General features: G+C 47.1%; 1 protein-coding gene across 3 annotated transcripts in view; it reads left to right on the top strand.

The window, feature by feature from the left end:
• The window catches only part of LOC115190130 (methionine synthase), a 63,269-nt gene extending 39,926 nt beyond the window's left edge, over nucleotides 1-23,343 (top strand). For 2 of the 3 annotated variants that reach the window (XM_029748622.1, XM_029748623.1), the window contains 11 exons: nucleotides 185-252; nucleotides 1,487-1,607; nucleotides 1,765-1,846; nucleotides 10,179-10,277; nucleotides 11,527-11,602; nucleotides 12,048-12,203; nucleotides 13,147-13,343; nucleotides 17,267-17,467; nucleotides 18,449-18,641; nucleotides 18,937-19,049; nucleotides 23,105-23,343. In XM_029748622.1, the coding sequence (XP_029604482.1) occupies nucleotides 185-252; nucleotides 1,487-1,607; nucleotides 1,765-1,846; nucleotides 10,179-10,277; nucleotides 11,527-11,602; nucleotides 12,048-12,203; nucleotides 13,147-13,343; nucleotides 17,267-17,467; nucleotides 18,449-18,641; nucleotides 18,937-19,049; nucleotides 23,105-23,191 (1,393 nt within the window). In that variant the 3' untranslated portion in view covers nucleotides 23,192-23,343. Of the gene's footprint in view, nucleotides 1-184; nucleotides 253-1,486; nucleotides 1,608-1,764; nucleotides 1,847-10,178; nucleotides 10,278-11,526; nucleotides 11,603-12,047; nucleotides 12,204-13,146; nucleotides 13,344-13,854; nucleotides 13,891-17,266; nucleotides 17,468-18,448; nucleotides 18,642-18,936; nucleotides 19,050-23,104 lie in introns of those variants that run through there. The other variant, XM_029748624.1, reaches the window with a different exon arrangement.
• Nucleotides 23,344-24,208: the final 865 nt, after the last annotated feature.

Raw genomic sequence — 24,208 nt, 5'->3', positions numbered from 1 at the left:
TGTTCTCTCGCGTTCTATTGTGTTCTCTCATGTTCTATTGTGGCGTTATATTCAGTATATTTTTCTTAACTGCAGTGTTGGTTATGGGCTCGTAAGTTGTATTCAGCAACTTACGTGACTGATAGTTTGATTTGTTCCTGTATCTTTCCATGACCTTGTCCTTAACCCCGTTTCCTTTTCCCAGAGTGATCGATCTCGGGGTCATGATTCCGTGCGACAGGATACTGAGGGAAGCCATCGACTGCAAAGCAGGTGTGTTAACATGAACCTTATGGCTCATCAGTTCCACTGTACTGGAGCTCGGCTTTAATCAATAGGAATAACCTGGTCCCAGATCAGTTTGGGCTGTCTGACAGGGTGGCACTAGGACAGTAAGTGGTGATTAACCTGGTCCCAGATCAGTTTGGGCTGTCTGACAGGGTGGCACTAGGACAGTAAGTGGTGATTAACCTGGTCCCAGATCAGTTTGGGCTGTCTGACAGGGTGGCACTAGGACAGTAAGTGGTGATTAACCTGGTCCCAGATCAGTTTGGGCTGTCTGACAGGGTGGCACTAGGACAGTAAGTGGTGATTAACCTGGTCCCAGATCAGTTTGGGCTGTCTGACAGGGTGGCACTAGGACAGTAAGTGGTGATTAACCTGGTCCCAGATCAGATCAGTTTAGGCTGTCTGACAGGGTGGCACTAGGACAGTAAGTGGTGATTAACCTGGTCCCAGATCAGATCTGTTTGTCCTGTCTGACAGCGTGGCACTAGGACAGTAAGTGGTGATTAACCTGGTCTCAGATCAGTTTGTGCTGTCTGACAGGGTGGCACTAGGACAGTAAGTAATGATTAACCTGTGTCCAGATCAGTTTGTCCTGTCTGACAGGGTGGCACTAGGACAGTAAGTGGTGATTAACCTGGTCTCAGATCAGTTTGGGCTGTCTGACAGGGTGGCACTAGGACAGTAAGTGGTGATTAACCTGGTCCCAGATCAGATCAGTTTGTGCTGTCTGACAGGGTGGCATTAGGACAGTAAGTAATGATTAACCTGGTCCCAGATCAGTTTGGGCTGTCTGACAGGGTGGCACTAGGACAGTAAGTGGTGATTAACCTGGTCCCAAGTCAGATCAGTTTGGGCTGTCTGACAGGGTGGCACTAGGACAGTAAGTGGTGATTAACCTGGTCCCAAATCAGATCAGTTTGGGCTGTCTGACAGGGTGGCACTAGGACAGTAAGTGGTGATTAACCTGGTCCCAGATCAGTTTGGGCTGTCTGACAGGGTGGCACTAGGACAGTAAGTGCTGATTAACCTGGTCCCAGATCAGTTTGGGCTGTATTGCCAACTGGTAGGAGTTGGAGTTGGCTATAAACCACAGACAGATCTGGGACCAGGCTAGAGAAGGAGTAGGATTGGGGACTGAAATCAGATATGGAATGAGTGAACTGCTCTTTTGGAAGTAGTCCCTCCAGCTGAACTTCCTGTGTATCCCTCCGCCCTACAGACATCATCGGTCTGTCTGGCCTCATCACGCCCTCGCTGGATGAGATGATCTACGTTGCCAAGGAGATGGAGCGGCTTGGGATGAAGACCCCACTGCTGATCGGAGGGGCCACCACCTCCAAGTAAGACACACTTTCTTTACCATGACCTTTCAACTCGCTTACTTCCTGGCCCCTTGTTGACCCTGTGTCTGACGTGATGCGTCTCTCAACACACACCATCATTATCTTTACCATGACCTTTCAACTCTCTTACTTCCTGGTCCTCTGTGTGTTACAGGACCCACACGGCAGTGAAGATCGCTCCCCGTTACAGCTGTCCTGTGGTGCATGTTCTGGATGCCTCCAGGAGTGTGGTGGTGGTACGTACACTACACTGACTAGACACACTACACTTCCTGTCACTAGATACTGTGGTCCTCACTTCACTTCCTGTCAGTAGATACTGTGGTCCTCACTTAGTACAGCCCACACTACACTTCCTGTCAGTAGATACTGTGGTTCTCACTTAGTACAGCCCACACTACACTTCCTGTCAGTAGATACTGTGGTTCTCACTTAGTACAGCCCACACTACACTTCCTGTCAGTAGATATTGTGGTTCTCACTTAGTACAGCCCACACTACACTTCCTGTCAGTAGATACTGTGTGTCCTCACTTAGTACAGCCCACACTACACTTCCTGTCAGTAGATACTGTGGTCCTCATTTAGTACAGCCCACACTACACTTCCTGTCAGTAGATACTGTGGTTCTCATTTAGTACAGCCCACACTACACTTCCTGTCACTAGATACTGTGGTCCTAATTTAGTACAGCCCACACTACACTTCCTGTCAGTAGATACTGTGGTCCTCACTTAGTACAGCCCACACTACACTTCCTGTCAGTAGATACTGTGGTTCTCACTTAGTACAGCCCACACTACACTTCCTGTCAGTAGATACTGTAGTCCTCACTTCACTTCCTGTCAGTAGATACTGTGGTCCTCACTTAGTACAGCCCACACTACACTTCCTGTCACTAGATACTGTGTGTCCTCACTTAGTACAGCCCACACTACACTTCCTGTCAATAGATACTGTGGTTCTCACTTAGTACAGCCCACACTACACTTCCTGTCAGTAGATACTGTGGTCCTCATTTAGTACAGCCCACACTACACTTCCTGTCAGTAGATACTGTGGTCCTCACTTAGTACAGCCCACACTACACTTCCTGTCAGTAGATACTGTGGTTCTCACTTAGTACAGCCCACACTACACTTCCTGTCAGTAGATACTGTGGTTCTCACTTAGTACAGCTGCTTATTCTCAGCTGTTAGATGACCCTCCGTGTTGTCTCTGTCAGTGTTCTCAGCTGTTAGATGACCCTCCGTGTTCTCAGCTGTTAGATGACCCTCCGTGTTGTTTCTGTCAGTGTTCTCAGCTGTTAGATGACCCTCCGTGTTCTCAGCTGTTAGATGACCCTCCGTGTTCTCAGCTGTTAGATGACCCTCCGTGTCGTCTCTGTCAGTGTTCTCAGCTGTTAGATGACCCTCCGTGTTCTCAGCTGTTAGATGACCCTCCGTGTCGTCTCTGTCAGTGTTCTCAGCTGTTAGATGACCCTCCGTGTTCTCAGCTGTTAGATGACCCTCCGTGTTGTCTCTGTCAGTGTTCTCAGCTGCTAGATGACCCTCCGTGTCGTCTCTGTCAGTGTTCTCAGCTGTTAGATGACCCTCCGTGTTCTCAGCTGTTAGATGACCCTCCGTGTTGTCTCTGTCAGTGTTCTCAGCTGTTAGATGACCCTCCGTGTCGTCTCTGTCAGTGTTCTCAGCTGTTAGATGACCCTCCGTGTTCTCAGCTGTTAGATGACCCTCCGTGTTGTCTCTGTCAGTGTTCTCAGCTGCTAGATGACCCTCCGTGTCGTCTCTGTCAGTGTTCTCAGCTGTTAGATGACCCTCCGTGTTCTCAGCTGTTAGATGACCCTCCGTGTCGTCTCTGTCAGTGTTCTCAGCTGTTAGATGACCCTCCGTGTTCTCAGCTGTTAGATGACCCTCCGTGTCGTCTCTGTCAGTGTTCTCAGCTGTTAGATGACCCTCCGTGTTCTCAGCTGTTAGATGACCCTCCGTGTTGTTTCTGTCAGTGTTCTCAGCTGTTAGATGACCCTCCGTGTTCTCAGCTGTTAGATGACCCTCCGTGTTGTTTCTGTCAGTGTTCTCAGCTGCTAGATGACCCTCCGTGTTGTCTCTGTCAGTGTTCTCAGCTGTTAGATGACCCTCCGTGTTCTCAGCTGCTAGATGACCCTCCGTGTCGTCTCTGTCAGTGTTCTCAGCTGTTAGATGACCCTCCGTGTTCTCAGCTGTTAGATGACCCTCCGTGTTCTCAGCTGTTAGATGACCCTCCGTGTTGTTTCTGTCCGTGTTCTCAGCTGTTAGATGACCCTCCGTGTCGTCTCTGTCAGTGTTCTCAGCTGTTAGATGACCCTCCGTGTTCTCAGCTGTTAGATGACCCTCCGTGTTGTCTCTGTCAGTGTTCTCAGCTGCTAGATGACCCTCCGTGTCGTCTCTGTCAGTGTTCTCAGCTGTTAGATGACCCTCAGTGTTCTCAGCTGTTAGATGACCCTCCGTGTCGTCTCTGTCAGTGTTCTCAGCTGTTAGATGACCATCCGTGTTCTCAGCTGTTAGATGACCCTCCGTGTTGTCTCTGTCAGTGTTCTCAGCTGCTAGATGACCCTCCGTGTCGTCTCTGTCAGTGTTCTCAGCTGTTAGATGACCCTCCGTGTCGTCTCTGTCAGTGTTCTCAGCTGTTAGATGACCCTCCGTGTTCTCAGCTGTTAGATGACCCTCCGTGTCGTCTCTGTCAGTGTTCTCAGCTGTTAGATGACCCTCCGTGTTCTCAGCTGTTAGATGACCCTCCGTGTTGTCTCTGTCAGTGTTCTCAGCTGTTAGATGACCCTCCGTGTCGTCTCTGTCAGTGTTCTCAGCTGTTAGATGACCCTCCGTGTTCTCAGCTGTTAGATGACCCTCCGTGTTGTCTCTGTCAGTGTTCTCAGCTGTTAGATGACCCTCCGTGTTGTCTCTGTCAGTGTTCTCAGCTGCTAGATGACCCTCCGTGTCGTCTCTGTCAGTGTTCTCAGCTGTTAGATGACCCTCCGTGTTCTCAGCTGTTAGATGACCCTCCGTGTTGTCTCTGTCAGTGTTCTCAGCTGTTAGATGACCCTCCGTGTCGTCTCTGTCAGTGTTCTCAGCTGTTAGATGACCCTCCGTGTTCTCAGCTGTTAGATGACCCTCCGTGTTGTCTCTGTCAGTGTTCTCAGCTGCTAGATGACCCTCCGTGTCGTCTCTGTCAGTGTTCTCAGCTGTTAGATGACCCTCCGTGTTCTCAGCTGTTAGATGACCCTCCGTGTCGTCTCTGTCAGTGTTCTCAGCTGTTAGATGACCCTCCGTGTTCTCAGCTGTTAGATGACCCTCCGTGTCGTCTCTGTCAGTGTTCTCAGCTGTTAGATGACCCTCCGTGTTCTCAGCTGTTAGATGACCCTCCGTGTTGTTTCTGTCAGTGTTCTCAGCTGTTAGATGACCCTCCGTGTTCTCAGCTGTTAGATGACCCTCCGTGTTGTTTCTGTCAGTGTTCTCAGCTGCTAGATGACCCTCCGTGTTGTCTCTGTCAGTGTTCTCAGCTGTTAGATGACCCTCCGTGTTCTCAGCTGCTAGATGACCCTCCGTGTCGTCTCTGTCAGTGTTCTCAGCTGTTAGATGACCCTCCGTGTTCTCAGCTGTTAGATGACCCTCCGTGTTCTCAGCTGTTAGATGACCCTCCGTGTTGTTTCTGTCCGTGTTCTCAGCTGTTAGATGACCCTCCGTGTCGTCTCTGTCAGTGTTCTCAGCTGTTAGATGACCCTCCGTGTTCTCAGCTGTTAGATGACCCTCCGTGTTGTCTCTGTCAGTGTTCTCAGCTGCTAGATGACCCTCCGTGTCGTCTCTGTCAGTGTTCTCAGCTGTTAGATGACCCTCAGTGTTCTCAGCTGTTAGATGACCCTCCGTGTCGTCTCTGTCAGTGTTCTCAGCTGTTAGATGACCCTCCGTGTTCTCAGCTGTTAGATGACCCTCCGTGTTGTCTCTGTCAGTGTTCTCAGCTGCTAGATGACCCTCCGTGTCGTCTCTGTCAGTGTTCTCAGCTGTTAGATGACCCTCCGTGTCGTCTCTGTCAGTGTTCTCAGCTGTTAGATGACCCTCCGTGTTCTCAGCTGTTAGATGACCCTCCGTGTCGTCTCTGTCAGTGTTCTCAGCTGTTAGATGACCCTCCGTGTTCTCAGCTGTTAGGAGACCCTCCGTGTCGTCTCTGTCAGTGTTCTCAGCTGTTAGATGACCCTCCGTGTTCTCAGCTGTTAGATGACCCTCCGTGTTGTCTCTGTCAGTGTTCTCAGCTGTTAGATGACCCTCCGTGTTGTCTCTGTTAGTGTTCTCAGCTGTTAGATGACCCGCCGTGTTCTCAGCTGTTAGATGACCCTCCGTGTTCTCAGCTGTTAGATGACCCTCCGTGTTCTCAGCTGTTAGATGACCCTCCGTGTCGTCTCTGTCAGTGTTCTCAGCTGTTAGATGACCCTCCGTGTTCTCAGCTGTTAGATGACCCTCCGTGTTGTCTCTGTCAGTGTTCTCAGCTGTTAGATGACCCGCCGTGTTCTCAGCTGTTAGATGACCCTCCGTGTTCTCAGCTGTTAGATGACCCTCCGTGTTGTTTCTGTCAGTGTTCTCAGCTGCTAGATGACCCTCCGTGTTGTTTCTGTCAGTGTTCTCAGCTGCTAGATGACCCTCCGTGTTGTCTCTGTCAGTGTTCTCAGCTGTTAGATGACCCTCCGTGTTCTCAGCTGCTAGATGACCCTCCGTGTCGTCTCTGTCAGTGTTCTCAGCTGTTAGATGACCCTCCGTGTTCTCAGCTGTTAGATGACCCTCCGTGTTCTCAGCTGTTAGATGACCCTCCGTGTTGTTTCTGTCCGTGTTCTCAGCTGTTAGATGACCCTCCGTGTCGTCTCTGTCAGTGTTCTCAGCTGTTAGATGACCCTCCGTGTTCTCAGCTGTTAGATGACCCTCCGTGTTGTCTCTGTCAGTGTTCTCAGCTGCTAGATGACCCTCCGTGTCGTCTCTGTCAGTGTTCTCAGCTGTTAGATGACCCTCAGTGTTCTCAGCTGTTAGATGACCCTCCGTGTCGTCTCTGTCAGTGTTCTCAGCTGTTAGATGACCCTCCGTGTTCTCAGCTGTTAGATGACCCTCCGTGTTGTCTCTGTCAGTGTTCTCAGCTGCTAGATGACCCTCCGTGTCGTCTCTGTCAGTGTTCTCAGCTGTTAGATGACCCTCCGTGTCGTCTCTGTCAGTGTTCTCAGCTGTTAGATGACCCTCCGTGTTCTCAGCTGTTAGATGACCCTCCGTGTCGTCTCTGTCAGTGTTCTCAGCTGTTAGATGACCCTCCGTGTTCTCAGCTGTTAGATGACCCTCCGTGTTGTCTCTGTCAGTGTTCTCAGCTGTTAGATGACCCTCCGTGTTGTCTCTGTCAGTGTTCTCAGCTGTTAGATGACCCTCCGTGTCGTCTCTGTCAGTGTTCTCAGCTGTTAGATGACCCTCCGTGTTCTCAGCTGTTAGATGACCCTCCGTGTTGTCTCTGTCAGTGTTCTCAGCTGTTAGATGACCCTCCGTGTCGTCTCTGTCAGTGTTCTCAGCTGTTAGATGACCCTCCGTGTTCTCAGCTGTTAGATGACCCTCTGTGTTGTCTCTGTCAGTGTTCTCAGCTGCTAGATGACCCTCCGTGTCGTCTCTGTCAGTGTTCTCAGCTGTTAGATGACCCTCCGTGTTCTCAGCTGTTAGATGACCCTCCGTGTCGTCTCTGTCAGTGTTCTCAGCTGTTAGATGACCCTCCGTGTTCTCAGCTGTTAGATGACCCTCCGTGTCGTCTCTGTCAGTGTTCTCAGCTGTTAGATGACCCTCCGTGTTCTCAGCTGTTAGATGACCCTCCGTGTTGTTTCTGTCAGTGTTCTCAGCTGTTAGATGACCCTCCGTGTTCTCAGCTGTTAGATGACCCTCCGTGTTGTTTCTGTCAGTGTTCTCAGCTGCTAGATGACCCTCCGTGTTGTCTCTGTCAGTGTTCTCAGCTGTTAGATGACCCTCCGTGTTCTCAGCTGCTAGATGACCCTCCGTGTCGTCTCTGTCAGTGTTCTCAGCTGTTAGATGACCCTCCGTGTTCTCAGCTGTTAGATGACCCTCCGTGTTCTCAGCTGTTAGATGACCCTCCGTGTTGTTTCTGTCCGTGTTCTCAGCTGTTAGATGACCCTCCGTGTCGTCTCTGTCAGTGTTCTCAGCTGTTAGATGACCCTCCGTGTTCTCAGCTGTTAGATGACCCTCCGTGTTGTCTCTGTCAGTGTTCTCAGCTGCTAGATGACCCTCCGTGTCGTCTCTGTCAGTGTTCTCAGCTGTTAGATGACCCTCAGTGTTCTCAGCTGTTAGATGACCCTCCGTGTCGTCTCTGTCAGTGTTCTCAGCTGTTAGATGACCCTCCGTGTTCTCAGCTGTTAGATGACCCTCCGTGTTGTCTCTGTCAGTGTTCTCAGCTGCTAGATGACCCTCCGTGTCGTCTCTGTCAGTGTTCTCAGCTGTTAGATGACCCTCCGTGTCGTCTCTGTCAGTGTTCTCAGCTGTTAGATGACCCTCCGTGTTCTCAGCTGTTAAATGACCCTCCGTGTCGTCTCTGTCAGTGTTCTCAGCTGTTAGATGACCCTCCGTGTTCTCAGCTGTTAGGAGACCCTCCGTGTCGTCTCTGTCAGTGTTCTCAGCTGTTAGATGACCCTCCGTGTTCTCAGCTGTTAGATGACCCTCCGTGTTGTCTCTGTCAGTGTTCTCAGCTGTTAGATGACCCTCCGTGTTGTCTCTGTTAGTGTTCTCAGCTGTTAGATGACCCGCCGTGTTCTCAGCTGTTAGATGACCCTCCGTGTTCTCAGCTGTTAGATGACCCTCCGTGTTCTCAGCTGTTAGATGACCCTCCGTGTCGTCTCTGTCAGTGTTCTCAGCTGTTAGATGACCCTCCGTGTTCTCAGCTGTTAGATGACCCTCCGTGTTGTCTCTGTCAGTGTTCTCAGCTGCTAGATGACCCTCCGTGTCGTCTCTGTCAGTGTTCTCAGCTGTTAGATGACCCTCCGTGTTCTCAGCTGTTAGATGACCCTCCGTGTCGTCTCTGTCAGTGTTCTCAGCTGTTAGATGACCCTCCGTGTTCTCAGCTGTTAGATGACCCTCCGTGTCGTCTCTGTCAGTGTTCTCAGCTGTTAGATGACCCTCCGTGTTCTCAGCTGTTAGATGACCCTCCGTGTTGTTTCTGTCAGTGTTCTCAGCTGTTAGATGACCCTCCGTGTTCTCAGCTGTTAGATGACCCTCCGTGTTGTTTCTGTCAGTGTTCTCAGCTGCTAGATGACCCTCCGTGTTGTCTCTGTCAGTGTTCTCAGCTGTTAGATGACCCTCCGTGTTCTCAGCTGTTAGATGACCCTCCGTGTCGTCTCTGTCAGTGTTCTCAGCTGTTAGATGACCCTCCGTGTTCTCAGCTGTTAGATGACCCTCCGTGTTCTCAGCTGCTAGATGACCCTCCGTGTTGTTTCTGTCCGTGTTCTCAGCTGTTAGATGACCCTCCGTGTCGTCTCTGTCAGTGTTCTCAGCTGTTAGATGACCCTCCGTGTTCTCAGCTGTTAGATGACCCTCCGTGTTGTCTCTGTCAGTGTTCTCAGCTGCTAGATGACCCTCCGTGTCGTCTCTGTCAGTGTTCTCAGCTGTTAGATGACCCTCAGTGTTCTCAGCTGTTAGATGACCCTCCGTGTCGTCTCTGTCAGTGTTCTCAGCTGTTAGATGACCCTCCGTGTTCTCAGCTGTTAGATGACCCTCCGTGTTGTCTCTGTCAGTGTTCTCAGCTGCTAGATGACCCTCCGTGTCGTCTCTGTCAGTGTTCTCAGCTGTTAGATGACCCTCCGTGTCGTCTCTGTCAGTGTTCTCAGCTGTTAGATGACCCTCCGTGTTCTCAGCTGTTAGATGACCCTCCGTGTCGTCTCTGTCAGTGTTCTCAGCTGTTAGATGACCCTCCGTGTTCTCAGCTGTTAGGAGACCCTCCGTGTCGTCTCTGTCAGTGTTCTCAGCTGTTAGATGACCCTCCGTGTTCTCAGCTGTTAGATGACCCTCCGTGTTGTCTCTGTCAGTGTTCTCAGCTGTTAGATGACCCTCCGTGTTGTCTCTGTTAGTGTTCTCAGCTGTTAGATGACCCGCCGTGTTCTCAGCTGTTAGATGACCCTCCGTGTTCTCAGCTGTTAGATGACCCTCCGTGTTCTCAGCTGTTAGATGACCCTCCGTGTCGTCTCTGTCAGTGTTCTCAGCTGTTAGATGACCCTCCGTGTTCTCAGCTGTTAGATGACCCTCCGTGTTGTCTCTGTCAGTGTTCTCAGCTGTTAGATGACCCGCCGTGTTCTCAGCTGTTAGATGACCCTCCGTGTTCTCAGCTGTTAGATGACCCTCCGTGTTGTCTCTGTCAGTGTTCTCAGCTGTTAGATGACCCTCCGTGTTCTCAGCTGTTAGATGACCCTCCGTGTTGTCTCTGTCAGTGTTCTCAGCTGCTAGATGACCCTCCGTGTTCTCAGCTGCTAGATGACCCTCCGTGTTCTCAGCTGCTAGATGACCCTCCGTGTTGTCTCTGTCAGTGTTCTCAGCTGCTAGATGAGAACGTGAAGGACGAGTTCTTTGAGGAGACGACAGAGGAGTACGAAGACATCAGACAGGACCACTACGACTCTCTGAAGGTGAGTAACACACACACACACACACACACACACACACACACACACACACACACACACAGGACCACTACGACTCTCTAAAGGTGAGTAACACACACACACACACACACACACACACACACACACACACACACACACACACAGGACCACTACGACTCTCTGAAGGTGAGTAACACACACACACACACACACACACACACACACACACACACACACACACACACACACACACACACACACACACACAGGACCACTACGACTCTCTAAAGGTGAGTAACACACACACACACACACACACACACAGACACACACATACACACACATACACACACACACACACACACACACACACACACACACACACACACACACACACACAGGACCACTACGACTCTCTAAAGGTGAGTAACACACACACACACACACAGACACACACACACACACACACACACACACACACACAGACAAACATACGCACGTAACACACACACACTGGACCACTAAAACACTCTGAAGGAGATTAGTATCATTGGATGAAGTCTAGGGCTCTGTATTAGGAACAGACTGTCCTGTACTGGAACAGTCTAGAAGGGGGGAGTTGTTCCAGTCTAACAGACTGTCCTGTACTGGAACAGTCTAGATGGGAGGAGTTGTTCCAGTCTAACAGACTGTCCTGTCCTGTACTGGAACAGTCTAGAAGGGGGGAGTTGTTCCAGTCTAACAGACTGTCCTGTCCTGTACTGGAACAGTCTAGAAGGGGGGAGTTGTTCCAGTCTAACAGACTGTCCTGTACTGGAACAGTCTAGAAAGGAGGAGTTGTTCCAGTCTAACAGACTGTCCTGTCCTGTACTGGAACAGTCTAGAAGGGAGGAGATGTTCCAGTCTAACAGACTATCCTGTACTGGAACAGTCTAGAAGGGAAGAGTTGTTCCAGTCTAACAGACTGTCCTGTACTGGAACAGTCTAGATGGGAGGAGTTGTTCCAGTCTAACAGACTGTCCTGTACTGGAACAGTCTAGAAGGGGGAGATGTTCCAGTCTAACAGACTGTCCTGTCCTGGAACAGTCTAGAAGGGGGGAGTAGTTCCAGTCTAAGGGCCACAGTTGCAGGGGTAGGACTACTACAGTTGATGAATCCTGGTCCTCAACACTGGTCCAGGCCCCTAGCTGGTAGTTTGCTACACTACACTGTAATGGCTGGGCTGTCTGGGAGCTGTTCAGGTAGATGATGAAAGGAGTCTCTGTGTTCTCAGGAGAGGCGCTTCCTGTCTCTAGCCCAGGCCAGGGAGAAAGGACTCCATGTGGACTGGCTTTCTCAGACCAAACCAGGTAAGACCCTGATGTCCTGGGACCAACTGTCCTCTAGGACTTCAGGGAGTCATTTGTCTGCTTGTCATTGTAATGGAAAAGATGAGACTTATTTCTGTCATATTTTGACAGACAATACCTTGACTATGGTGACTGATCCTCTCTCGCTCTCTCTCTCTTTCGCTCTCCCGCTCTCTCTCCCGCTCTCTCTCTCTCTCTCTCTCTCTCTCTCTCTCTCTTTCTCTCTGTCTCTCTCTCTCCTGCTCTCTCTCTCTCTCTTTCGCTCTCCCGCTCTCTCTCTCGCTCTCTGTCTCTCTCTGTCTCTCTCTCTCTCTGTCTGTCTCTCTGTCTCTCTGTGTCTCTCTCCCTCTCTCTCTCTCTCTCTCTCTCTCTCTCTCTCTCTCCTGCTCTCTCTCTGTCTCTCTCTCTCCCTCTCTCTCTCTCTCTCTCTCCCTCCTCCTGTCAGTGTGTCCTCAGTTCCTGGGTACCCGTGTGTTTGAGGGGTATGATCTGCGGAGGCTGGTGGACTATATCGACTGGAAGCCTTTCTTCGACGTGTGGCAGCTTAGAGGGAAGTACCCTAACAGAGGGTACCCCAAGATCTTCAAGGACAAAACCGTGGGTACGTAGAGGCCATAGAGATACATGTAATGCTATCGCCATTCTAGTGTTGTGATTGGATTTCTATGGAGGTTGATTGACAGGTGTAATATGATATTGTGGTTGATTGACAGGTGTAATATAATATTGTGGTTGATTGGCAGGTGTAATATAATGTTGGACCTGTGGTTGATTGACAGGTGTAATATGATATTGTGGTTGATTGACAGGTGTAATATGATATTGTGGTTGATTGACAGGTGTAATATGATATTGTGGTTGATTGACAGGTGTAATATGATATTGTGGTTGATTGACAGGTGTAATATGATATTGTGGTTGATTGGCAGGTGTAATATGATATTGTGGTTGATTGACAGGTGTAATATAATATTGTGGTTGATTGACAGGTGTAATATAATATTGTGGTTGATTGACAGGTGTAATATAATATTGTGGTTGATTGACAGGTGTAATATAATATTGTGGTTGATTGACAGGTGTAATATAATATTGTGGTTGATTGACAGGTGTAATATAATATTGTGGTTGATTGACAGGTGTAATATGATATTGTGGTTGATTGACAGGTGTAATATGATATTGTGGTTGATTGACAGGTGTAATATGATGTTGTGGTTGATTGACAGGTGTAATATGATATTGTGGTTGATTGACAGGTGTAACATGATATTGTGGTTGATTGACAGGTGTAATATGATATTGTGGTTGATTGACAGGTGTAATATGATATTGTGGTTGATTGACAGGTGTAATATGATATTGTGGCTGTGGTTGATTGACAGGTGTAATATGATATTGTGGTTGATTGACAGGTGTAATATGATATTGTGGTTGATTGACAGGTGTAATATGATATTGTGGTTGATTGACAGGTGTAATATGATATTGTGGCTGTGGTTGATTGACTGATAATAATATCATGTTATAATGGACCTGTACAGGTGAGGAAGCTCGGAGGGTGTTTGATGACGCCCAGCGACTCCTCAACAGACTGATCGATAATAAGGGTCTCTGGGGGCGTGGCCTGGTGGGCTTCTGGCCCGCCCAGAGTGTAGGAGACGACATCCAGGTGTACGAGCATGACGTCACACCTCGCTCCGCCACGCCCCTCGCCACCTTCTACGGACTACGCCAACAGGTGAGTAGCAGAGGAGATCTGGAACAGGGTGTGTTAGTTCATGGTGTGGGGGCGGGGTCTGTGTGGGGGCGGGGTCTGTCTGTGTGGGGGCGGGGTCTGTCTGTGTGGGCTGGGGTGTGGGCAGGGTCTGTGTGGGCGGGGTCTGTGTGTGGGCGGGGTCTGGGTGTGTGGGGGCGGGGTCTGGGTGTGTGGGGGCGAGGTCTGGGTGTGTCTGTGTTCAGTTAATTTCCGTTGTAAATCTGTAACAAGTAGGGCTGTCCCCGACAAAGAAAAATAAATCTTGGTCGACCAAGAATCCATCTGTTCTTTTCGACCCAATCGATTGGTCTAAATGTTAAAACGTATTTTCCATATATAGAAACAACCTGTGTGTTTTAATCAAATCAACTACATTCACTGAGCTGGTCTGATGCTTTAAGCACACTGTTTTATGAAATAATTAAGACACACATGACTCGAGGGATTCCGACCAGCAATTGATTTGATTGCTGCTCTGCGTTAAACAAAACAGCTAGTGACTGTGTGACTAACACACGCTGTCTCTCTCTCCTCCCCGCTGTCTCTCTCTCCTCCCCGCTGTCTCTCTCTCCTCCCCGCTGTCTCTCTCTCCTCCCCGCTGTCTCTCTCTCCTCCCCGCTGTCTCTCTCTCCTCCCTGCTGTCTCTCTCTCCTCCCTGCTGTCTCTCTCTCCTCCCTGCTGTCTCTCTCTCTCCTCCCTGCTGTCTCTCTCTCTCCTCCCTGCTGTCTCTCTCTCTCCTCCCTGCTGTCTCTCTCTCTCCTCCCTGCTGTCTCTCTCTCTCCTCCCTGCTGTCTCTCTCTCTCCTCCCTGCTGTCTCTCTCTCTCCTCCCTGCTCTCTCTCTCTCCTCCCCGCTCTCTCTCTCTCCTCCCCGCTGTCTCTCTCTCCTCCCTGCTGTCTCTCTCCTCCCTGCTGTCTCTCTACTCCCTGCTGTCTCTCTCTCCTCCCCGCTGTCTCTCTCCTCCCTGCTGTCGCTCTCTCCTCTCCGCTGTCTCTCTCCACCCCGCTGTCGCTCTCTCCTCCCCGCTGTCTCTCTCCACCCCGCTGTCTCTCTCTCCTCCCTGCTGTCTCTCTCTCCTCCCCGCTGTCTCTCTCCACCCCGCTGTCTCTCTCTCCTCCCCGCTGTCTCTCTCTCCTCCCCGCTGTCTCTCTCTCCTCCCTGCTGGCTGTCTCTCTCTCCTCCCTGCTGTCTCTCTCTCCTCCCCGCTGTCTCTCTCTCTCCTCCCTGCTGTCTCTCTCTCCTCCCCGCTGTCTCTCTCCTCCCTGCTGCAGCGACCACCACACATCAACAGTGTGTATAGCGCTGTCTGTGTTGCTGAAGCTGCTGGGGGATGTTTACTGGTTGCTCAGGAGGTAAAGGGGAAGTCAGATGTGTGGATCAAGAAACATAAGTTCTGGAGAAAGCGCTGCGTCAATATTTTGGACGATGTGTGTGCCAAACAGGTGCTGTTAGATTACAATATCATTTTTCTGACCGTTTGGAACAATGTAAACAACACTAAATACATTATAAGCGTACCAGAGAGTCTTGTTGTCATGTTTTTTGTTTGTTTTGTAAAGCCTTTATTACAACAAAGAATAAAAAACAGTCGCATTCATTGGTGAATGAAATTTCTGAAAGGGAACTTTAATTATTCAATGGTCGCTTTTATTTTATTTCAAAAGTAAAATGCTTGATTGCATTTCACATCGTGAACGACTCGTAATGCTGTGTGATGACATGAATAAGTTATTGATCGATACAGTAGCCTGTATACAATGCAAAGTATTCAGACCCCTCGACTTTTTCCACATTCTGTTACATTACAGCCTTGTTTCATCATCAATACAACGTAATCAGAAAGCAAAAACAGGTTTTTATAAAATAAAATGGCAAATTTATTACAAATAAAAAACAGATACCTTATTTACATAAGTATTCAGACCCTTTGCTATGAGACTATAAATTGAGCTCAGGCGCATCCTGTTTCCATTGATCATCCTTGAGATGTTTCTACAACTTGATTGGAGTCCACCTGTGGTAAATTCAATTGATTGGACATGATTTGGAAAGGCACACACCTGTTTATATAAGGTCCCACAGTTGACGGTGCATTATTTGTGTTGCACCATTGTTCTTACAAAATATAACCATATGTAATTTCAGTAGCACATGTCTTAGACTGATGGACTACGTCACCCCTACAGCCTCCACAATGGATCAGTCCACTCAGACAGGCCTCCACAATGGATTAGTCCACTCAGACAGGCCTCCACAATGGATCAGTCCACTCAGACAGGCCTCCACAATGGATTAGTCCACTCAGACAGGCCTCCGCAATGGATTAGTCCACTGAGACAGACCTCCACAATGGATCAGTCCACTCAGACAGGCCTCCACAATGGATTAGTCCACTGAGACAGGCCTCCACAATGGATCAGTCCACTGAGACAGGCCTCCACAATGGATTAGTCCACTCAGACAGGCCTCCACAATGGATTAGTCCACTGAGACAGGCCTCCACAATGGATCAGTCCACTCAGACAGGCCTCCACAATGGATCAGTCCACTCAGACAGGCCTCCATAATGGATCAGTCCACTCAGACAGACCTCCACAATGGATCAGTCCACTGAGACAGGCCTCCACAATGGATCAGTCCACTGAGACAGGCCTCCACAATGGATCAGTCCACTAACAGGCCTCCACAATGGATTAGTCCACTCAGACAGGCCTCCACAATGGATTAGTCCACTCAGACAGGCCTCCACAATGGATCAGTCAACTGAGACAGGCCTCCACAATGGATCAGTCCACTAACAGGCCTCCACAATGGATTAGTCCACTCAGACAGGCCTCCACAATGGATTAGTCCACTCAGACAGGCCTCCACAATGGATTAGTCCACTCAGACAGGCCTCCACAATGGATTAGTCCACTGAGACAGGCCTCCACAATGGATTAGTCCACTCAGACAGGCCTCCACAATGGATCAGTCCACTCAGACAGGCCTCCACAATGGATCAGTCCACTCAGACAGACCTCCACAATGGATCAGTCCACTGAGACAGGCCTCCACAATGGATCAGTCCACTGAGACAGGCCTCCACAATGGATCAGTCCACTGAGACAGGCCTCCACAATGGATCAGTCCACTAACAGGCCTCCACAATGGATTAGTCCACTCAGACAGGCCTCCACAATGGATTAGTCCACTCAGACAGGCCTCCACAATGGATTAGTCCACTCAGACAGGCCTCCACAATGGATTAGTCCACTGAGACAGGCCTCCACAATGGATTAGTCCACTCAGACAGGCCTCCACAATGGATCAGTCCACTCAGACAGGCCTCCACAATGGATCAGTCCACTCAGACAGGCCTCCACAATGGATTAGTCCACTGAGACAGGCCTCCACAATGGATCAGTCCACTGAGACAGGCCTCCACAATGGATTAGTCCACTCAGACAGACCTCCACAATGGATCAGTCCACTGAGACAGGCCTCCACAATGGATTAGTCCACTAACAGGCCTCCACAATGGATCAGTCCACTGAGACAGGCCTCCACAATGGATCAGTCCACTGAGACAGGCCTCCACAATGGATCAGTCCACTGAGACAGGCCTCCACAATGGATCAGTCCACTGAGACAGGCCTCCACAATGGATTAGTCCACTCAGACAGACCTCCACAATGGATTAGTCCACTGAGACAGGCCTCCACAATGGATCAGTCCACTGAGACAGGAGCCAATCAGAAAGGTGTCTCGTACACCAACTGTTATTATTGGGTTGCTACTGCTCGACTAAAGAAATCTGGGTCGACCAACAAGTCTACGGACCAAACAATGGACCAGCGGACTAAATGGGGTCCGACCCTAATAACAAACATGTACTGTAAGATAACTGTGTGTTTTGTCTTGCAGGCAGAGAAGGACAGTGCCAGCTCAGACCCCTATTACTGCCTGTCTGACTTCGTGGCCCCGAGGGCCAGCGGTGTGTCTGACTACATGGGGATGTTTGCTGTAGCTGTGTTTGGAGCGGAGGAGCTGAGCAAACAGTTTGAGACCCAGGGAGACGACTACAACAGTATCATGGTCAAGGCTTTGGCTGACCGCCTGGCCGAGGTATGGACTCTAGTGTTACTACACTGATAGTCTGGCTGAGGTATGGACTCTAGTGTTACTGACCGTCTAGCTGAGGTATGGACTCTAGTGTTACTATACTGATAGTCTGGCTGAGGTATGGACTCTAGTGTTACTATACTGACCGTCTGGCTGAGGTATGGACTCTAGTGTTACTATACTGACCGTCTAGCTGAGGTATGGACTCTAGTGTTACTATACTGACCGTCTGGCTGAGGTATGGACTCTAGTGTTACTATACTGACCGTCTGGCTGAGGTATGGACTCTAGTGTTACTATACTGACCGTCTGGCTGAGGTATGGACTCTAGTGTTACTATACTGACCGTCTGGCTGAGGTATGGACTCTAGTGTTACTATACTGACCGTCTGGCTGAGGTATGGACTCTAGTGTTACTATACTGACACCTAGCTGAGGCATACGTGACAGACGGATAACTACAGGCCAATAGGAAGCCATACGTGACAGACTGATAACTACAGGCCAATAGGAAGCCATACGTGACAGACTGATAACTACAGGCCAATAGGAAGCCATACATGACAGACTGATATAACTACAGGCCAATAGGAAGCCATACGTGACAGACTGATAACTACAGGCCAATAGGAAGCCATACGTGACAGACTGATAACTACAGGCCAATAGGAAGCCATACGTGACAGACTGATAACTAGAGGCCAATAGGAAGCCATACGTGACAGACTGATAACTACAGCCCAATAGGAAGCCATACATGACAGACTGATATAACTACAGGCCAATAGGAAGCCATACGTGACAGACTGATAACTACAGGCCAATAGGAAGCCATACATAAGACTGATAACTACAGGCCAATAGGAAGCCATACGTGACAGACTGATAACTACAGCCCAATAGGAAGCCAGTAATAGTCCAGGTGAAACAGTGACGTTAAGAGTCCATGAGAAGCTGAAGGTGTGTGTGTCTCCGGTCCTCCAGGCGTTTGCTGAGGAGCTCCACGCCAGGGCGCGTAGGGAACTGTGGGGCTATAGCGTGGAGGAGAACCTCCTGACTGAAGACATGCACAGGATACGTTACGAAGGCATCAGGCCAGCAGCAGGATACCCCTCCCAGCCTGACCACACTGAGAAGACCTCCATGTGGACGCTGGGCGAGGTGGAGGAGAAAACGGGTAGGCTCTTCCTCCTCTCCCTTCATCTGAACTGATCTGAAACTACTGACCAGGTGAAAGACGGCCTAACGAGGAGCTTTCAAACATATTGTTTCCACCTGTCCCAGTCTTTTCCTATCAGTGCAGATGAAGGTTTAATTGAGATAGGGGGGGGCGTAGAGTAGTTTCTGCATTGTAGACTTCTTTCTGTGTTGGTTGTGTTTTATGACCGATAACTTGAGCCGCTTGAGGAAGTCTTCTAAATGAGGTTTTTGACGACGATGATGTCTGATGTTTTTTTTTTTTTCTCTCCCAGGTATCAAGTTGACGGAGTCTCTGGCCATGACCCCAGCAGCTGCCGTCTCTGGGCTGTACTTCTCTAACCCTAAAGCTACCTACTTCGCAGTGGGAAAGATCACCAGAGAACAGGTACTGATACAGGCTCAGAGTTTAATGTAACGGATTAACAGCCCACCATAAGGGGGCGCTGTTTTCAAACCCCACTGACACTCGGGCTCCCGAGTGGCGCAGCGGTCTAAGGCACTGCATCCTCAGTGCAAGAGGTGTCACTACAGTCCCCGGTTCGAATCCTGTCTAACTGTCTAAAAGCTCTGCAGTTGTATATTTGGTTTGCTAATTTAGTAGCCACGTTAGCTATCTAACTAAGTGGTTAGCTTCTTCCAAAATCAGGCATTCGCCTAGTAACAGCAGAGAATCCCCTCCTGAGTCAAGAGCCTTGCTGTCTAGTATATGTTTTGTGCAGCAAACTGAGTAGTATTTTTTCAGTGTACTTGTATAGTTGAGGTCAGAAACTGTCCAAAATGTTCGCAATGCGCTCGTTAGCATTTAGTTAGCGTTCTCTATGGGATTTTAACATGTACTTGGGGCGGCAGGTAACCTAGCGGTTAGAGCGTTGGGCCGCTAACCGAAAGGTTGCTGGATCGAATCCTCAAACTGACAAAGGTAAAAAATCTGTCGTTCTGCCCCCTGAACAAGGCAGTTAACCCCACTGTTCCCCGACAGGCCGTCATTGTAAATAAAAACGTGTTCTTAACCAAGTACCCATCAATCTATATGCTACCATTCATACAGAGGCCCGTCTTCTGCCCAACAACAACATCATTAGACTAGGACGGGTTTATCTGAGCAGTCTGGGTGTCGCATACCCGCCGTCGTGAGGCTCAGGGATGCCACCGCCGAGCTAAAGTGGCACTCATAAAAAATTGGTTCAAGGTTGGCAGGTCTAGTCTCATCACCTACTCGTGGATGTCATGACATTATGTTGCTGCTGTTAATGTGTGGTATGTCATGACATGTTAATGTGTGGTATGTCATGACATGTTAATGTGTGGTATGTCATGACATTATGTTGCTGTTGTTAATGTGTGGTATGTCATGACATGTTAATGTGTGGTATGACATGTTAATGTGTGGTATGTCATGACATGTTAATGTGTGGTATGTCATGACATTATGTTAATGTGTGATGTGATGACATTATGTTAATGTGTGGTATGTCATTATGTTGATGTTGTTAATGTGTGGTATGTCATGACATGTTAATGTGTGGTATGTCATTATGTTGATGTTGTTAATGTGTGGTATGTCATGAGAGTATGTTGATGTTAATGTGTGGTATGTCATGACATGTTAATGTGTGGTATGTCATTATGTTGATGTTGTTAATGTGTGGTATGTCATGAGAGTATGTTGATGTTAATGTGTGGTATGTCATGACATGTTAATGTGTGGTATGTCATTATGTTGATGTTGTTAATGTGTGGTATGTCATGAGAGTATGTTGATGTTAATGTGTGGTATGTCATGACATGTTAATGTGTGGTATGTCATTATGTTGATGTTGTTAATGTGTGGTATGTCATGAGAGTATGTTGATGTTAATGTGTGGTATGTCATGACATGTTAATGTGTGGTATGTCATGACATTATGTTAATGTCTGGTATGTCATGACATTATGTTAATGTCTGGTATGTCATGACATTATGTTAATGGTGTTCATGTGTGGTTTGTCATGACATTATGTTAATGGTGTTCATGTGTGGTTTGTCATGCCATTATGTTAATGGTGTTATGTGTGGTATGTCATGACATGTTAATGGTGTTCATGTCTGGTATGTCATGACATGTTAATGGTGTTAATGTCTGGTATGTCATGACATTATGTTAATGTCTGGTATGTCATGACATTATGTTAATGTCTGGTATGTCATGACATGTTAATGGTGTTAATGTCTGGTTTGTCATGACATTATATTAATGTGTGGTATGTCATGACATTGTTACTGTTGTTAATGTGTGGTATGTCATGACATTATGTTAATGTTTGGTATGTCATGACATTATGTTAATGGTGTTAATGTCTGGTATGTCATGACATGTTAATGTGTGGTATGTCATGACATTATGTTAATGTGTGGTATGTCATGACATTGTTAATGTGTGGTATGTCATGACATTGTTAATGTCTGGTATGTCATGACATTGTTAATGTCTGGTATGTCATGACATTATGTTAATGGTGTTAATGTGTGGTATGTCATGACATGTTAATGGTGTTCATGTCTGGTATGTCATGACATGTTAATGGTGTTCATGTCTGGTATGTCATGCCATTATGTTAATGTCTGGTATGTCATGACATGTTAATGGTATTAATGTCTGGTATGTCATGACATTGTTAATGTGTGGTATGTCATGACATTGTTACTGTTAATGTGTGGTATGTCATGACATTATGTTAATGTGTGGTATGTCATGACATTATGTTAATGTGTGGTATGTCACGACATTGTTAATGTCTGGTATGTCATGACATTATGTTAATGTCTGGTATGTCATGACATTATGTTAATGTATGGTATGACATTATGTTAATGTGTGGTATGTCATGACATGTTAATGCTGTTAATGTCTGGTGTGTCATGACATGTTAATGGTGTTAATGTGTGGTATGTCATGACATTATGTTAATGTGTGGTATGTCATTATGTTGATGTTGTTAATGTGTGGTATGTCATGAGAGTATGTTGATGTTAATGTGTGGTATGTCATGACATGTTAATGTGTGGTATGTCATGACATGTTAATGTGTGGTATGTCATGACATTATGTTAATGTCTGGTATGTCATGACATTATGTTAATGGTGTTCATGTGTGGTTTGTCATGACATTATGTTAATGGTGTTATGTGTGGTATGTCATGACATGTTAATGGTGTTAATGTCTGGTATGTCATGACATTATGTTAATGTCTGGTATGTCATGACATGTTAATGGTGTTAATGTCTGGTTTGTCATGACATTATATTAATGTGTGGTATGTCATGACATTGTTACTGTTGTAAATGTCTGGTATGTCATGACATGTTAATGTGTGGTATGTCATGACATTGTTAATGTGTGGTATGTCATGACATTGTTAATGTGTGGTATGTCATGACATTGTTAATGTCTGGTATGTCATAACATTGTTAATGTCTGGTATGTCATGACATTGTTAATGTCTGGTATGTCATGACATTATGTTAGTGTGGTATGTCATGACATGTTAATGGTGTTAATGTCTGGTATGTCATGACATTATGTTAATAGTGTTAATGTGTGGTTTGTCATGACATTATGTTAATGGTGTTAATGTGTGGTTTGTCATGACATTATGTTAATGGTGTTAATGTGTGGTATGTCATGACATGTTAATGGTGTTAATGTCTGGTATGTCATGCCATTATGTTAATGTGTGGTATGTCATGACATGTTAATGGTGTTAATGTCTGGTATGTCATGACATGTTAATGGTATTAATGTCTGGTTTGTCATGACATTAATGTGTGGTATGTCATGACATTGTTAATGTGTGGTATGTCATGACATTGTTACTGTTGTTAATGTGTGGTATGTCATGACATTATGTTAATGTGTGGTATGTCATGACATTGTTACTGTTGTTAATGTGTGGTATGTTAATGTGTGGTATGTCATGACATTATGTTAATGTCTGGTATGTCATGACATTATGTTAATGGTGTTAATGTCTGGTATGTCATGACATGTTAATGTGTGGTATGTCATGACATTATGTTAATGTGTGGTATGTCACAACATTGTTAATGTCTGGTATGTCATGACATTATGTTAATGTCTGGTATTTCATGACATTATGTTAATGTATGGTATGACATTATGTTAATGTCTGGTATGTCACGACATTGTTAATGTCTGGTATGTCATGACATTATGTTAATGTCTGGTATGTCATGACATTATGTTAATGTATGGTATGACATTATGTTAATGCTGTTAATGTCTGGTGTGTCATGACATGTTAATGGTGTTAATGTGTGGTGTGTCATGACATGTTAATGGTGTTAATGTGTGGTGTGTCATGACATGTTAATGGTGTTAATGTGTGGTGTGTCATGACATGTTAATGGTGTTAATGTGTGGTGTGCCATGTTACCATAGGTGGAGGACTATGCTGGGAGGAAAGAGATGCCAGTGTCAGAGGTGGAACGCTGGCTGGGGCCAATCCTGGGCTACGACACCGACTGACAGCGATACTTCAACCAATCCTGGGCTACGACACTTCTGCATCCACAACCACTACCTAGAAAACAGAGGCGCTGCTCAATGGTCATGTCTAGATGGGATACAGCTTTTGTCAAATTGATGTCAAAAGTTGACAAATTCTAACCCTTTTCCCTTAATCCAATTCTCCTAACCTGCTACGTTAATTCACCCTAACCTGCTACGTTAATTCACCCTAACCTGCTGCGTTAATTCACCCTAACCTGCTACGTTAATTCACCCTAACCTGCTACGTTAATTCACCCTAACCTGCTACGTTAATTCACCCTAACCTGCTACGTTAATTCACCCTAACCTGCTGTGTTAATTCACCCTAACCTGCTACGTTAATTCACCCTAACCTGCTACGTTAATTCACCCTAACCTGCTGCGTTAATTCACCCTAACCTGCTATGTTAATTCTCCTAACCTGCTATGTTAATTCTCCTAACCTTAACCTAATACTCCTAACCTGCTATGTTAATTCTCCTAACCTGCTATGTTAATTCTCCTAACCTGCTATGTTAATTCTCCTAACCTTAACCTAATACTCCTAACCTGCTATGTTAATTCTCCTAACCTGCTATGTTAATTCTCCCAACCTTAACCTAATACTCCTAACCTGCTACGTTAATTCTCCCTAACCTGCTATGTTAATTCTCCTAACCTGCTATGTTAATTCTCCTAACCTTAACCTAATACTCCTAACCTGCTATGTTAATTCTCCTAACCTGCTATGTTAATTCTCCTAACCTTAACCTAATACTCCTAACCTGCTATGTTAATTCTCCTAACCTTAACCTAATACTCCTAACCTGCTGTGTTAATTCTCCTAACCTGCTACGTTAATTCTCCCTAACCTGCTGTGTTAATTCTCCTAACCTTAACCTAATACTCCTAATCTGCTGTGTTAATTCTCCTAACCTTAACCTAATACTCCTAACCTGCTATGTTAATTCTCCTAACCTGCTATGTTAATTCTCCTAACCTTAACCTAATACT

Source organism: Salmo trutta, unplaced genomic scaffold (genome assembly GCF_901001165.1).
Source record: "Salmo trutta unplaced genomic scaffold, fSalTru1.1, whole genome shotgun sequence".
Classification (NCBI taxonomy): domain Eukaryota; kingdom Metazoa; phylum Chordata; class Actinopteri; order Salmoniformes; family Salmonidae; genus Salmo; species Salmo trutta.
This window is presented reverse-complemented; position numbering and strand designations above follow the sequence as displayed.